Source organism: Coregonus lavaretus (genome assembly GCF_964263955.1).
Source record: "Coregonus lavaretus genome assembly, chromosome: 26".
Lineage (NCBI taxonomy): Eukaryota > Metazoa > Chordata > Actinopteri > Salmoniformes > Salmonidae > Coregonus > Coregonus lavaretus.
The window spans coordinates 18,798,127-18,814,145 of record NC_140013.1 but is presented as its reverse complement, the minus strand read 5'-3'; the positions used below and the strand labels follow the sequence as shown (position 1 = coordinate 18,814,145).

General features: G+C 48.9%; 1 protein-coding gene across 1 annotated transcript in view; it reads left to right on the top strand.

Annotated features, from left to right (window-relative positions):
* Positions 1-420: 420 nt before the first annotated feature.
* LOC311101862 (stAR-related lipid transfer protein 13-like) overlaps positions 421-16,019 on the top strand; it is a gene marked incomplete at its 5' end in the record, with an annotated part of 95,345 nt that continues 79,746 nt past the window's right edge. The window contains 2 exons of the mRNA XM_084143080.1: positions 421-1,923; positions 14,425-14,574. Coding sequence (XP_083999206.1) covers positions 421-1,923; positions 14,425-14,574 — 1,653 coding nt within the window. The remainder of the gene's footprint in view (positions 1,924-14,424; positions 14,575-16,019) is intronic.

Here is a 16,019-nt window from a genome sequence, read left to right as displayed (position 1 = left end):
ATCTTGTCTGTTTTTAATGCTGTATCTTAGTATTTAATGGTATATCTTCTTAGGTTTTAATGCTGTATCTTGTCTGTTTTTAATGCTGTATCTTGTCTGTTTTTAATGCTGTATCTTATTTTTTAATGCTGTATCTTGTCTGTTTTTAATGCTGTATCTTCTTAGTTTTTAATGCTGTATCGTCTTAGTTTTAATGCTGTATCTTCTCTACTTGTTTCAGGTGATCTGCTGTTTGATCCGTTTGAAGGTTGGTGTTGCTGATCCAGGTGCTGAGGTGGTCTGACAGGAACATGGCAAATCCATATAGCTCTTACATCAGACAGCAGTCCCTCTGGATCTACCTGACCACCAGTCACACCACCAGACTACCAGTTCCCTAGAAACACACTGTAACACACTGTAACAGACTGTAGAGACAACATGGACACAGCTCTGATGGTTACTCAGGAGGAGCAACAGTCTCTGGTCATGTCAGCATCACCTGGTAGGACCTTCTCGACACAGACACAGACAACGGCACAGACACAGGTACAGCAACAGACACAACCAGAGACACAGACACACCAGTCCTCCTCAGAATGTGCTCCAGGGTCTTCTCATGATGACGACAGCTCCAAAGAGAGCAGTGAGGATGTCTGTCTGCCTGGACCTCTAAGCCTGGAGCTGTCGAAACTGGAACTAGACCACCAGGACACAACCCAGCAGGACAGGGAGGCTGGTAGTGACTATAACAGTACTGGAGCTCCTGGGATAGAGGGAGAACTAGCTGTTACTACTGGAGGTCCAGGAGGGCCAGCAGGGCCAGAAGAGTCTGGTTCTGATGTCTCCCCTCCTGACCCTCTAGACCCTGTCCAGATCGTCTGTCCCGCGGGTCTCCTCAGTGAGCCAGGCAGTGTGACATCACCATTGCCTGATGATGCCAATAACAATGGATTGGATTTACACAGCACTTCTCCAGCTGAGGACCCCTGCCTTGCCTCCAATGTTCCTTCTCCTAGGACAGAGGGAGGTGTGGATGTTCTTGCTCCTAGGATAGAGGGAAACCTGGAGGTTGAGGAAAGTGAAAGACCTGTAGAATCAGGACATACACTGGATGCTAACCTATCTGGTCAGCTAGAGGACATGGAGCTGGGGCATACCTCACCCAGGCAGACAGAGACCGACATGGAGCTAGAGGAGGAGTCACCCAGGCGGACAGAAACAGACAGCCAGCCTGGGGACCACTCAGAGGGGCCTGTGGAGAACGGACATGTCCCTACTGGTCTGGAACACACAGAAGACAACCATTTCCCCGTCCCTCCAGTCCCCACAGAGAATGGACATATCCATACCCTTCTGGTCCAATCAGAGACAGAGGTCAGCCACATCACTATCTCTGTGGTCCAATCAGAGGCTTTTAGCTCCATCCCTTCTCTAGTGGTCAGTGTCGACAACAACATGGATCCCTTCAGACCTCCCTCCCTCCCCCTGGCCCTCTCTGAGGCCCCCTTGGCGGGGCTAGGCCTCTGCAATCACCCCCGCATCATCAAACACAAACCTAGCTCCATCACCTTCTCAGACTACACCTGTAGTCCCTCCACCTGTCACTCTAGCACCGACCACAGCGTTTTCATCAATGACAGCTCCGACTGCAGGGAGTGTACCTCAGAGGAGGATGATGAAGGTGATGATGATGAAGATGGGGATGATAACGACATATTCCCAGAGCTGCTTCAGAGCAGGGAGTTCCTGGTCAGTCGGAGGAGAAGGAGCAGCAACAGAGACAAAGTAGTTAAGAAGAGAGGATCTATGCGTCCCCAGGCTGAGGCACCAGTCAGGTCTACATCCAACACTACAGCCAGCTCCAACCTCTCCTTCTCCTCTTCCTCCAAAAACCAGAACCACAGCGGCTACGACGCAGAGACTGAGAGCAGCAGCACAGAGGTAGGCTACTGTTTGTTGACAGTCATTACAGACATTACAACATTTTAGAGACACAACTGTAAAGATAGTCTCACCTATATTCCTCACATATTGATGTAATATTCATGTATTTGTTGAAAGGTTCAGTACAGATGTGTTTGAATGTTTATGTCAGGGTTAGGCACTGTGTACTAACTGTGGTTTAACACTATTAGATACAGTATATTAATGTATGTGAATCCATTGTATATTAATATAATCCAGCCTGTTCTCTCAATGAGGAGATGTGACTGTTGCTCCCACAGGCTGTGTATTTCCTGCCTCCTGGTATCAAGGGTCTCAGAGTAGGAGTGCTGATCTAGGATCAGTTCTGCCTTATAGATGATAGTGAATAAGATTACGTGGACAGAGGGGACCTGATTCTAGATCAGCACTCATACTCTGAGATGCTTGATACAAAAAGGCCCCAGATGTTTACCATTAAAACATTCGAATTAGGCTCAATACAAAGACAGTGCTGTGCTATAGAAACACTTTCAAAAGTATGCTCCCCTATGTTTGTTGTTATTGCATTCTGAGATATTACTCTGTCGGAATGAGTGTGTAGGAGTACATTGAAAATCTAGCATTTTCCCCAGCATTTTAAAACACAAAACCCAACAGGCCTTGCAGGAATGCAGACATCCTAAGTCCTATTTTGACAAAGCTCCTACACAGGCATCGTCGGGTCTATTACAGTAACAGTGAACTTAGTCTCCCATTAACAACAGTATCTATAGCTTCATTCAGCTTCATTCTCCTCTACAATGTCTATAGTGCACTCCTCGGCTCTGGTCTGAAGTAGTGCATTACAGGGAATAGGGAGCCAAGTGCAGCAGCTCTGTGGTGTTTTCTCCCAACCGTCCCCCTGACCTTGGTAGTTACCAGGCTATCACCTCATCCCTCCAGGTTTAATGGTAGTTACCAGGCTGTGACCCCATCCCTCCAGGTTTAATGGTAGTTACCAGGCTGTGACCCCATCCCTCCAGGTTTAATGGTAGTTACCAGGCTGTGACCTCATCCCTCCAGGTTTAATGGTAGTTACCAGGCTGTAACCCCATCCCTCCAGGTTAAATGGTAGTTACCATGCTGTGACCTCATCCCTCCAGGTTTAATGGTAGTTACCAGGCTGTAACCCCATCCCTCCAGGTTTAATGGTAGTTACCAGGCTGTGACCCCATCCCTCCAGGTTTAATGGTAGTTACCAGGCTGTGACCTCATCCCTCCAGGTTTAATGGTAGTTACCAGGCTGTGACCCCATCCATCCAGGTTTAATGGTAGTTACCAGGCTGTGACCCCATCCCTCCAGGTTTAATGGTAGTTACCAGGCTGTGACCCCATCCCTCCAGGTTTACTAGTTACCAGACTGTGACCCCATCCCTCCAGGTTTACTAGTTACCAGACTGTGACCCCATCCCTCCAGGTTTAATGGTAGTTACCAGGCTGTGACTCCATCCCTCCAGGTTTAGTAGTTACCAGACTGTGACCCCATACCTCCAGGTTTAATGGTAAATATCAGGCTGTGACTCCATCCCTCCAGGTTTACTGGTAGTTACCAGGCTGTGACAACATCCCTCCAGGTTTAATGGTAGTTACAGGCAGTGACCCCATCCCTCCAGGTTTAATGGTAGTTACCAGGCTGTGACCCCATCCCTCCAGGTTTAATGGTAGTTACCAGGCTGTGACCCCATCCCTCCATGTTTAATGGTAGTTAACAGGCTGTGACCCCATCCCTCCAGGTTTACTAGTTACCAGACTGTGACCCCATCCCTCCAGGTTTAATGGTAGTTACCAGGCTGTGACTCCATCCCTCCAGGTTTAGTAGTTGCCAGGCTGTGACCCCATCCCTCCAGGTTTAATGGCAGTTACCAGGCTGTGACCCCATCCCTCCAGGTTTACTAGTTACCAGACTGTGACCCCATCCATCCAGGTTTAATGGTAGTTACCAGGCTGTGACCCCATCCCTCCAGATTTACTAGTTACCTGACTGTGACCCCATCCCTCCAGGTTTAATGGTAGTTACCAGGCTGTGACTCCATCCCTCCAGGTTTAGTAGTTACCAGACTGTGACCCCATACCTCCAGGTTTAATGGTAAATATCAGGCTGTGACCCCATCCCTCCAGGTTTACTAGTTACCAGACTGTGACCCCATCCCTACAGGTTTAATGGTAGTTACCAGGCTGTGACCCCATCCCTCCAGGTTTACTAGTTTCCAGACTGTGACCCCATCCCTCCAGGTTTACTAGTTACCAGACTGTGACCCCATCCCTCCAGGTTTAATGGTAGTTACCATGCTGTGACCCCATCCCTCCAGGTTTACTAGTTACCAGACTGTGACCCCATCCATCCAGGTTTAATGGTAGTTACCAGGCTGTGAAGTCATCCCTCCAGGTTTAATGGTAGTTACCAGGCTGTGACCCCATCCATCCAGGTTTAATGGTAGTTACCAGGCTGTGAACCCATCCCTCCAGGTTTAATGGTAGTTACCAGGCTGTGACCCCATCCCTCCAGGTTTACTAGTTACCAGAGTGTGACCCCATCCATCCAGGTTTAATGGTAGTTACCAGGCTGTGACTCCATCCATCCAGGTTTAATGGTAGTTACCAGGCTGTGACCCAATCCCTCCAGGTTTAATGGTAGTTACCAGGCTGTGACCCCATCCCTCCAGGTTTACTAGTTACCAGACTGTGACCCCATCCATCCAGGTTTAATGGTAGTTACCAGGCTGTGACTCCATCCCTCCAGGTTTGCTAGTTACCAGACTGTGACCCCATCCCTCCAGGTTTACTAGTTACCAGACTGTGACCCCATCCCTCCAGGTTTAATGGTAGTTACCAGGCTGTGACTCCATCCCTCCAGGTTTAGTAGTTACCAGACTGTGACCCCATACCTCCAGGTTTAATGGTAAATATCAGGCTGTGACTCCATCCCTCCAGGTTTACTGGTAGTTACCAGGCTGTGACTCCATCCCTCCAGGTTTAATGGTAGTTACCAGGCTGTGACCTCATCCCTCCAGGTTTAATGGTAGTTACCAGGCTGTAACCCCATCCCTCCAGGTTTAATGGTAGTTACCAGGCTGTAACCCCATCCCTCCAGGTTTAATGGTAGTTACCAGGCTGTGACCCCATCCATCCAGGTTTAATGGTAGTTACCAGGCTGTGACCCCATCCCTCCAGGTTTAATGGTAGTTACCAGGCTGTGACCCCATCCCTCCAGGTTTACTAGTTACCAGACTGTGACCCCATCCCTCCAGGTTTACTAGTTACCAGACTGTGACCCCATCCCTCCAGGTTTAATGGTAGTTACCAGGCTGTGACTCCATCCCTCCAGGTTTAGTAGTTACCAGACTGTGACCCCATACCTCCAGGTTTAATGGTAAATATCAGGCTGTGACTCCATCCCTCCAGGTTTACTGGTAGTTACCAGGCTGTGACAACATCCCTCCAGGTTTAATGGTAGTTACAGGCAGTGACCCCATCCCTCCAGGTTTAATGGTAGTTACCAGGCTGTGACCCCATCCCTCCAGGTTTAATGGTAGTTACCAGGCTGTGACCCCATCCCTCCATGTTTAATGGTAGTTAACAGGCTGTGACCCCATCCCTCCAGGTTTACTAGTTACCAGACTGTGACCCCATCCCTCCAGGTTTAATGGTAGTTACCAGGCTGTGACTCCATCCCTCCAGGTTTAGTAGTTGCCAGGCTGTGACCCCATCCCTCCAGGTTTAATGGCAGTTACCAGGCTGTGACCCCATCCCTCCAGGTTTACTAGTTACCAGACTGTGACCCCATCCATCCAGGTTTAATGGTAGTTACCAGGCTGTGACCCCATCCCTCCAGATTTACTAGTTACCTGACTGTGACCCCATCCCTCCAGGTTTAATGGTAGTTACCAGGCTGTGACTCCATCCCTCCAGGTTTAGTAGTTACCAGACTGTGACCCCATACCTCCAGGTTTAATGGTAAATATCAGGCTGTGACCCCATCCCTCCAGGTTTACTAGTTACCAGACTGTGACCCCATCCCTACAGGTTTAATGGTAGTTACCAGGCTGTGACCCCATCCCTCCAGGTTTACTAGTTTCCAGACTGTGACCCCATCCCTCCAGGTTTACTAGTTACCAGACTGTGACCCCATCCCTCCAGGTTTAATGGTAGTTACCATGCTGTGACCCCATCCCTCCAGGTTTACTAGTTACCAGACTGTGACCCCATCCATCCAGGTTTAATGGTAGTTACCAGGCTGTGAAGTCATCCCTCCAGGTTTAATGGTAGTTACCAGGCTGTGACCCCATCCATCCAGGTTTAATGGTAGTTACCAGGCTGTGAACCCATCCCTCCAGGTTTAATGGTAGTTACCAGGCTGTGACCCCATCCCTCCAGGTTTACTAGTTACCAGAGTGTGACCCCATCCATCCAGGTTTAATGGTAGTTACCAGGCTGTGACTCCATCCATCCAGGTTTAATGGTAGTTACCAGGCTGTGACCCAATCCCTCCAGGTTTAATGGTAGTTACCAGGCTGTGACCCCATCCCTCCAGGTTTACTAGTTACCAGACTGTGACCCCATCCATCCAGGTTTAATGGTAGTTACCAGGCTGTGACTCCATCCCTCCAGGTTTGCTAGTTACCAGACTGTGACCCCATCCCTCCAGGTTTACTAGTTACCAGACTGTGACCCCATCCCTCCAGGTTTAATGGTAGTTACCAGGCTGTGACTCCATCCCTCCAGGTTTAGTAGTTACCAGACTGTGACCCCATACCTCCAGGTTTAATGGTAAATATCAGGCTGTGACTCCATCCCTCCAGGTTTACTGGTAGTTACCAGGCTGTGACTCCATCCCTCCAGGTTTAATGGTAGTTACCAGGCTGTGACCTCATCCCTCCAGGTTTAATGGTAGTTACCAGGCTGTAACCCCATCCCTCCAGGTTTAATGGTAGTTACCAGGCTGTAACCCCATCCCTCCAGGTTTAATGGTAGTTACCAGGCTGTGACCCCATCCCTCCAGGTTTAATGGTAGTTACCAGGCTGTGACCCCATCCCTCCAGGTTTAATGGTAGTTACCAGGCTGTGACCTCATCCCTCCAGGTTTAATGGTAGTTACCAGGCTGTGACCCCATCCCTCCAGGTTTAATGGTAGTTACCAGGCTGTGACACCATCCCTCCAGGTTTAATGGTAGTTACCAGGCTGTGACCTCATCCCTCCAGGTTTAATGGTAGTTACCAGGCTGTGACCCCATCCCTCCAGGTTTAATGGTAGTTACCAGGCTGTGACACCATCCCTCCAGGTTTAATGGTAGTTACCAGGCAGTGACCCCATCCCTCCAGGTTTAATGGTAGTTACCAGGCTGTGACCTCATCCCTCCAGGTTTAATGGTAGTTACCAGGCTGTGACCCCATCCCTCCAGGTTTAATGGTAGTTACCAGGCTGTGACACCATCCCTCCAGGTTTAATGGTAGTTACCAGGCAGTGACCCCATCCCTCCAGGTTTAATGGTAGTTACCAGGCTGTGACCCCATCCCTCCAGGTTTACTAGTTACCAGAGTCTGACCCCATCCATCCAGGTTTAATGGTAGTTACCAGGCTGTGACCCCATCCCTCCATGTTTACTAGTTACCAGACTGTGACCCCATCCCTCCAGGTTTAATGGTAGTTACCAGGCTGTGACTCCATCCCTCCAGGTTTAGTAGTTACCAGACTGTGACCCCATACCTCCAGGTTTAATGGTAAATATCAGGCTGTGACTCCATCCCTCCAGGTTTACTGGTAGTTACCAGGCTGTGACTCCATCCATCCAGGTTTAATGGTAGTTACCAGGCTGTGACCCCATCCCTCCAGGTTTAATGGTAGTTACCAGGCTGTGACCTCATCCCTCCAGGTTTAATGGTATTTACCAGACTGTAACCCCATCCTTCCAGGTTTAATGGTAGTTACCAGGCTGTAACCCCATCCCTCCAGGTTTAATGGTAGTTACCAGGCTGTGACCCCATCCCTCCAGGTTTAATGGTAGTTACCAGGCTGTGACCTCATCCCTCCAGGTTTAATGCTAGTTACCAGGCTGTAACCCCATCCCTCCAGGTTTAATGGTAGTTACCAGGCTGTGACACCATCCCTCCAGGTTTAATGGTAGTTACCAGGCTGTGACCTCATCCCTCCAGGTGTAATGGTAGTTACCAGGCAGTGACCCCATCCCTCCAGGTTTAATGGTAGTTACCAGGCTGTGACCTCATCCCTCCAGGTTTAATGGTAGTTACCAGGCTGTGACCCCATCCCTCCAGGTTTAATGGTAGTTACCAGGCTGTGACACCATCCCTCCAGGTTTAATGGTAGTTACCAGGCAGTGACCCCATCCCTCCAGGTTTAATGGTAGTTACCAGGTTGTGACCTCATCCCTCCAGGTTTAATGGTAGTTACCAGGCTGTGACCCCATCCCTCCAGGTTTAATGGTAGTTACCAGGTTGTGACACCATCCCTCCAGGTTTAATGGTAGTTACCAGGCAGTGACCCCATCTCTCCAGGTTTAATGGTAGTTACCAGGCTGTGACCCCATCCCTCCAGGTTTACTAGTTACCAGAGTGTGACCCCATCCATCCAGGTTTAATGGTAGTTACCAGGCAGTGACCCCATCCCTCCAGGTTTACTAGTTACCAGACTGTGACCCCATCCCTCCAGGTTTAATGGTAGTTACCAGGCTGTGACTCCATCCCTCCAGGTTTAGTAGTTACCAGACTGTGACCCCATACCTCCAGGTTTAATGGTAAATATCAGGCTGTGACTCCATCCCTCCAGGTTTACTGGTAGTTACCAGGCTGTGACTCCATCCCTCCAGGTTTAATGGTAGTTACCAGGCTGTGACCCCATCCCTCCAGGTTTAATGGTAGTTACCAGGCTGTGACCTCATCCCTCCAGGTTTAATGGTAGTTACCAGGCTGTAACCCCATCCCTCCAGGTTTAATGGTAGTTACCAAGCTGTGACCCCATCCCTCCAGGTTTAATGGTAGTTACCAGGCTGTGACCCCATCCCTCCAGGTTTAATGGTAGTTACCAGGCTGTGACCTCATCCCTCCAGGTTTAATGGTAGTTACCAGGCTGTAACCCCATCCCTCCAGGTTTAATGGTAGTTACCAGGCTGTGACACCATCCCTCCAGGTTTAATGGTAGTTACCAGACTGTGACCCCATACCTCCAGGTTTAATGGTAAATATCAGGCTGTGACTCCATCCCTCCAGGTTTACTGGTAGTTACCAGGCTGTGACTCCATCCCTCCAGGTTTAATGGTAGTTACCAGGCTGTGACCCCATCCCTCCAGGTTTAATGGTAGTTACCAGGCTGTGACCCCATCCCTCCAGGTTTAATGGTAGTTACCAGGTTGTGACCTCATCCCTCCAGGTTTAATGGTAGTTACCAGGCTGTGACCCCATCCCTCCAGGTTTAATGGTAGTTACCAGGCTGTGACACCATCCCTCCAGGTTTAATGGTAGTTACCAGGCAGTGACCCCATCCCTCCAGGTTTAATGGTAGTTACCAGGCTGTGACCCCATCCCTCCAGGTTTACTAGTTACCAGAGTGTGACCCCATCCATCCAGGTTTAATGGTAGTTACCAGGCAGTGACCCCATCCCTCCAGGTTTACTAGTTACCAGACTGTGACCCCATCCCTCCAGGTTTAATGGTAGTTACCAGGCTGTGACTCCATCCCTCCAGGTTTAGTAGTTACCAGACTGTGACCCCATACCTCCAGGTTTAATGGTAAATATCAGGCTGTGACTCCATCCCTCCAGGTTTACTGGTAGTTACCAGGCTGTGACTCCATCCCTCCAGGTTTAATGGTAGTTACCAGGCTGTGACCCCATCCCTCCAGGTTTAATGGTAGTTACCAGGCTGTGACTCCATCCCTCCAGGTTTAATGGTAGTTACCAGGCTGTGACTCCATCCCTCCAGGTTTACTAGTTACCAGACTGTGACCCCATACCTCCAGGTTTAATGGTAAATATCAGGCTGTGACTCCATCTCTCCAGGATTACTGGTAGTTACCAGGCTGTGACTCCATCCCTCCAGGTTTACTAGTTACCAGGCTGTAACCCCATCCCTCCAGGTTTAATGGTAGTTACCATGCTGTGACCCCATCCCTCCAGGTTTAATGGTAGTTACCAGGCTGTGAACCCATCCCTCCAGGTTTAATGGTAGTTACCAGGCTGTGACCTCATCCCTCCAGGTTTAATGGTAGTTACCAGGCTGTAACCCCATCCCTCCAGGTTTAATGGTAGTTACCAGGCTGTGACACCATCCCTCCAGGTTTAATGGTAGTTACCAGGCTGTGACCTCATCCCTCCAGGTTTAATGGTAGTTACCAGGCTGTGACCCCATCCCTCCAGGTTTAATGGTAGTTACCAGGCTGTGACACCATCCCTCCAGGTTTAATGGTAGTTACCAGGCAGTGACCCCATCCCTCCAGGTTTAATGGTAGTTACCAGGCTGTGACCTCATCCCTCCAGGTTTAATGGTAGTTACCAGGCTGTGACCCCATCCCTCCAGGTTTAATGGTAGTTACCAGGCTGTGACACCATCCCTCCAGGTTTAATGGTAGTTACCAGGCAGTGACCCCATCCCTCCAGGTTTAATGGTAGTTACCAGGCTGTGACCCCATCCCTCCAGGTTTACTAGTTACCAGAGTCTGACCCCATCCATCCAGGTTTAATGGTAGTTACCAGGCTGTGACCCCATCCCTCCAGGTTTACTAGTTACCAGACTGTGACCCCATCCCTCCAGGTTTAATGGTAGTTACCAGGCTGTGACCCCATCCCTCCAGGTTGACTAGTTACCAGACTGTGACTCCATCCCTCCAGGTTTAATGGTAGTTACCAGGCTGTGACTCCATCCCTCCAGGTTTACTAGTTACCAGACTGTGACCCCATACCTCCAGGTTTAATGGTAAATATCAGGCTGTGACTCCATCTCTCCAGGATTACTGGTAGTTACCAGGCTGTGACTCCATCCCTCCAGGTTTACTAGTTACCAGGCTGTGACCCCATCCCTCCAGGTTTAATGGTAGTTTCCAGACTGTGACCCCATACCTCCAGGTTTAAAGGTAGTTACCAGGCTGTGACTCCATCCCTCCAGGTTTAATGGTAGTTACCAGGCTGTGACCCCATCCCTCCAGGCTTACTAGTTACCAGACTGTGACCTCATCCCTCCAGGTTTAATGGTAGTCACCAGGCTGTGACCCCATCCCTCCAGGTTTAATGGTAGTTACCAGGCAGTGACCCCATCCTTCCAGGTTTAATGGTAGTTACCAGGCTGTGACCACATCCTTCCAGGTTTAATGGTAGTTACTAGGCTGTGACCCCATCCCTCCAGGTTTACTAGTTACCAGACTGTGACCCCATCCAACCAGGTTTACTAGTTACCAGACTGTGACCCCATCCAACCAGGTTTAATGGTAGTTACCAGGCTGTGACTCCATCCCTCCAGGTTTACTAGTTACCAGACTGTGACCCCATCCCTCCAGGTTTACTAGTTACCAGACTGTGACCCCATCCCTCCAGGTTTAATGGTAGTTACCAGGCTGTGACTCCATCCCTCCAGGTTTACTAGTTACCAGACTGTGACCCCATCCCTCCAGGTTTAATGGTAGTTACCAGGCTGTGACTCCATCCCTCCAGGTTTAGTAGTTACCAGACTGTGACCCCAAACCTCCAGGTTTAATGGTAGTTACCAGGCTGTGACCCCATCCCTCCAGGTTTACTAGTTACCAGGCTGTGACCCCATCCCTCCAGGTTTAATGGTAGTTACCAGGCTGTGACCCCATCCCTCCAGGTTTAATGGTAGTTACCAGACTGTGAGTGACCCCATCTTCCAAGGTTTACTAACCTCTAAAAGTATCTTCTGGACATTTATGAATCATGTTTACATGATAAACCTATGGTTTACCTGTGTCAGATACACCAGATCTCTGACAGTGCATAGCTGTCGTTTCTCAGCTAAACCCTCAGCTAAACAACATATAATACCAACCCTAACCCTGGAGATGAGAACATACAGTAAAACAGAGGGGAGAGGTTAGGTAGGGAACACTCCCACTGTCTCTGCTGATAGCCCTTGCAGGCTTTACAGGCTGTATGACACAACACTGGGAATGGGCTGTTTGTGAGCATAAAGGTTGTTTGGGGAAAGGGAGGAGGAATGCTTTAAATACCTGGAACTGGTTTAAACTGGGCCTTGGTCAAAAGTTGTACACTAAATAGGAAGCAGGGTGCCATTTGGGATGCAACCAGGGGCTCTGACAGGCAGCACTCCTGTTTGTTCTTCAGACAGTCCATTTTAACTACAGCTTTTCATACTAGCCATCTGAGGGCACCATTGCTACATAGTAATCCTGCATGGCCTATGCACGCATCTCTCTCTCTCCCACTCTCTCTCTGTGCATCAATCAGTTGGTTATGCACATGTTTCTGTGATGTTGTTTATCTTTATCTACTTTAGAAGTGAAAGGATTCTACTGGTGTGACTCAGTGCAGAGTAAAAGCATGTTCTCACCAGGGGATAGACCTGGGAACTTAGCAGGTAACTTCTAGAAAGTTAGGAGAGAATGGGTTATAACTATTTTTCAGCGGAGTAACCTGTTAGCCTAGCCGTTGTTCCCTTTCACATGCCACCCTGCTCCATCTCTATCCCAGTCATCTCCAGCCCTCTCCCTGCCTGGTGATCTATGCCTCTCTCAGTGGGTGGTATGGTCCAGGCACGGTGCCCAGAGCTCACACACTTCACTCCTCATTACCATGTCAAAGACCCGGCCTTGGAGTTTACAATGTGGCCAATTTGCCCTGATGAAGTTATCGTCCCTCTCACATTTAGCTTTCCCCTGAAGATAACACTACTGTCTGTCTCATACCGACAGCATTGCCATGGCATCAGTGTTTCTCACTATTGATGGGGCCAGAGAGAGGAGGTAAAAGGTATCATGGGTAGTGTCTCTCTCAGCTTCAAGCCTGCTCTGGAATTCCACTCATTCTGAGGAAAAGTGTCTGCATTCCAAGGCAGGCAGGCAGCACTGTTTGTGGCTGTCAGAGAGAAGAGAGACAGTGGGAGACAATGTGTTCTAGTGTGTTCCAGATATAGCACAGAGAGACAGACAGACAGATTGAGGAGTTTCAACCTGTCAGAGGTCAACCAGCTGACCATAGGTGGACTGACTTCTGCTCTGATCACTAGCCCCCTACTAGTAACACCTTTATGTTGTAGGAATTCTCTAGATGCATGAACACCTCTAGATGCATTGAGTTCCCTGTCTCTACATTGATTGTTGTTTCTCCCCAATTGTATTTCCTATATTTTGTTGTCCATTCCTATTTTGTTTTTATTCTGATGAAGGCCGTTGGCGGCCGAAACGTCATGGCTTTAACTTGAACTAGATTAAAAAAGCATCAAGATTTTAATTGTGAGGGAAAGTCGCCCCTATTTACTGTATGTTGTGAGTGAGACTCACTGCCTCAACATTGAAGCAGGAAGAACAGGAGGCCAATGGGAGAGTCACACCCATCTCCACCCAAGGAGCCTGTGGCTCAGACACCAGCGCTACAGTAGCCCCTCTAGAGAACACAGCCCTCAATAGGATGATTGTTAGGAGGAGAGGGGTTTTAATGCAGCATGGAGAAAGAGCTGGGCGCACAGGGGCTCCTGGGGGCCCTAACAGACAGAACACAGAGCCAGGGGCCAGGGGCTTCCAGGGGCCAGGGGATTCAACAGACAGACAGACACACTCAGAACACAGATGACAGTTCCGCAGTTTAATTCCAGGAAATTAATGAATGGCTTTGTGTCGGCTGCTTGTCTTCTGAGTCACACTGTTGCGCAACAAGGGTCACAAAGAAAGAGAGACCTTAACCTCCAGATCCTCTACCACAGCTCATGTTTATCTCTGGATGCATCTCAAATGTCACCCTATTCCCTATATAGTGCCTATGGGCCCTGGTCAAAAGTAGTGCACTATAAAGGGACTAGGGTGCCATTTAGGATGCATCCAGAGACAAACATGAGCTGTGTTAGAGGATCTGGACTGGAGGTTAAGGTCTGTGTTACTACGTGATGACTGCTAAGAACTAGGTGGTGAAGATATCACATTCCCTCTATGGTGGTCTGTACTGTTTATTGCTGTTTACGTTCACTCTGACATTTATAAAATTGATCTCTTAAATGTATTTAGAGTTTTTAGTTGTCACCTGATGCTCACAACCTTCTCCAACTGTCTGAACGGTTTCAACGTTATAATCCAGAGAATTAAATCGTAACTCTTTGAATGATCTTATTTTTTCCTGTCCAACTACGGAGTAGTGATCGTTGTGGTCCTAATTCATTTACCTTTGTTCCTGTTAACGGCATGCTCCGGTTTAGTACATGCTGTCACAATAGTATTTTTCTGCAGAATCTATAGGTTTCTCCAGTGTTGTCTAATAAAACCCTCTCCCCCCTGCCTTTCTCTTCCCCCAGGAGTCTCCCCTGGTCCAGCCTCAGTCCCCGTGGTGTGAGTCTATGAGCCAGCTGATGAGGAAACTGGACCAGCTCAACCTGGACATAGAGGAGGCTCTGAGTGCATCATCCTCCCCCTCGGACACACCCTGCACCGCACGCAGACAACAGGTCAGTCACACACACACCCTGCACCGCACGCAGGCAACAGATCAGTCACACACACACACACACATACACACACACACACACCCCACACTGCACACAGACAGACAGACAGATAGCAGGTGACATGACCATGTTAATTGAAATGCAAACCATATACTAACCAGTGATACATATGGGAAATCTATACATTCCTCTGCAGTCTATCATGATGGCACATGCTTTTTCATGCTCTCTGCTGTCTATAATCAATTTACTGAGCTTTGTGAATAGGAAATCCTGATGGATTATTGTTATAGTCATTCAACAGGTGTCTAACAGGACTGTAAATCCATGCTGCTATATCATGTACTTTATATTACACATACATTCACCTAACTAACATACATTTCACCTAGGAACCATACGTTCACCTAGCTAAGCCCCTGACCCAGACAGAGAGAAGACTAGACTCAGGATGAGTCCCAAATGGCACCCTATTCCCTTATAGTGCACTACTTTTGACCAAAGCCCTATGGCTGCCATTTGGGATGCAGCCTCAGAAGCTTGTATGTCTGGGAAGGGCTGTTCTGTCATAAGCCATAAGGATAACTGTGATATAATGTTGATATACTGTACATACAGTATGTTGTCATACAGTGGAAGCTGTCTGTCTGGGACACTATGGCCATTGTCAGTCTGTCTTTGATTCTGCTTCTCTGACTGCTGCTGGCGTCCATTTTATGATGTGAGAGGAGGGAGCTGGCTGTTAGAAAAGCTGCTATAGTGTGTAGTGTGTCTAGCAGTAGTCTGGCCAGGGTGGTGGGCCAGGCGGGGCAGAGACAGACAGACAGCCATTGTGTGGAGATGTTGTTACCAGGACCTTGTAGCTCTGGTCCTACATAAGACTCCTCTCATGGAGGCTTGCATCATGAAATACCCCAGCAGTCAGTTAGCAGAGGGCAACAACAGACAGAGGCCTTTATGGTTCTGTATGTGATCAGCAAATAGACAGAGGTCTTGTTGTGTGGGTAGAGGAGGTTGTTTGTATGTTTGAGCATGTTAGGAATGGTTACAGAGGGGTTAGCAGAGGGGCACATGCCTGCAGGCATCACATCAGCAGCCATAACACACATTCACTGAGACAGCTTTAACTAACGACAGCCAGCCACCGGCGGAGGAGACCACACGACATCTTTACTTGGGGGACTTGACAAGGACACACTCTTTGTCCATTCAGAGGACTCACTCTGTCTGTCGCTGTCGGTCCGATAGAACTGGAACTGAAGACTGCGTTCCCTGCCGTTGACCACCCCAGAGACAGACAGACAGACAGACAGACAGACAGACAGACAGACAGACAGACAGACAGACAGACAGACAGACAGACAGACAGACAGACAGACAGACAGACAGACAGACAGACAGATAGACAGACAGGCAGACAGGCAGGCAGGGATCCAGTGTTGACG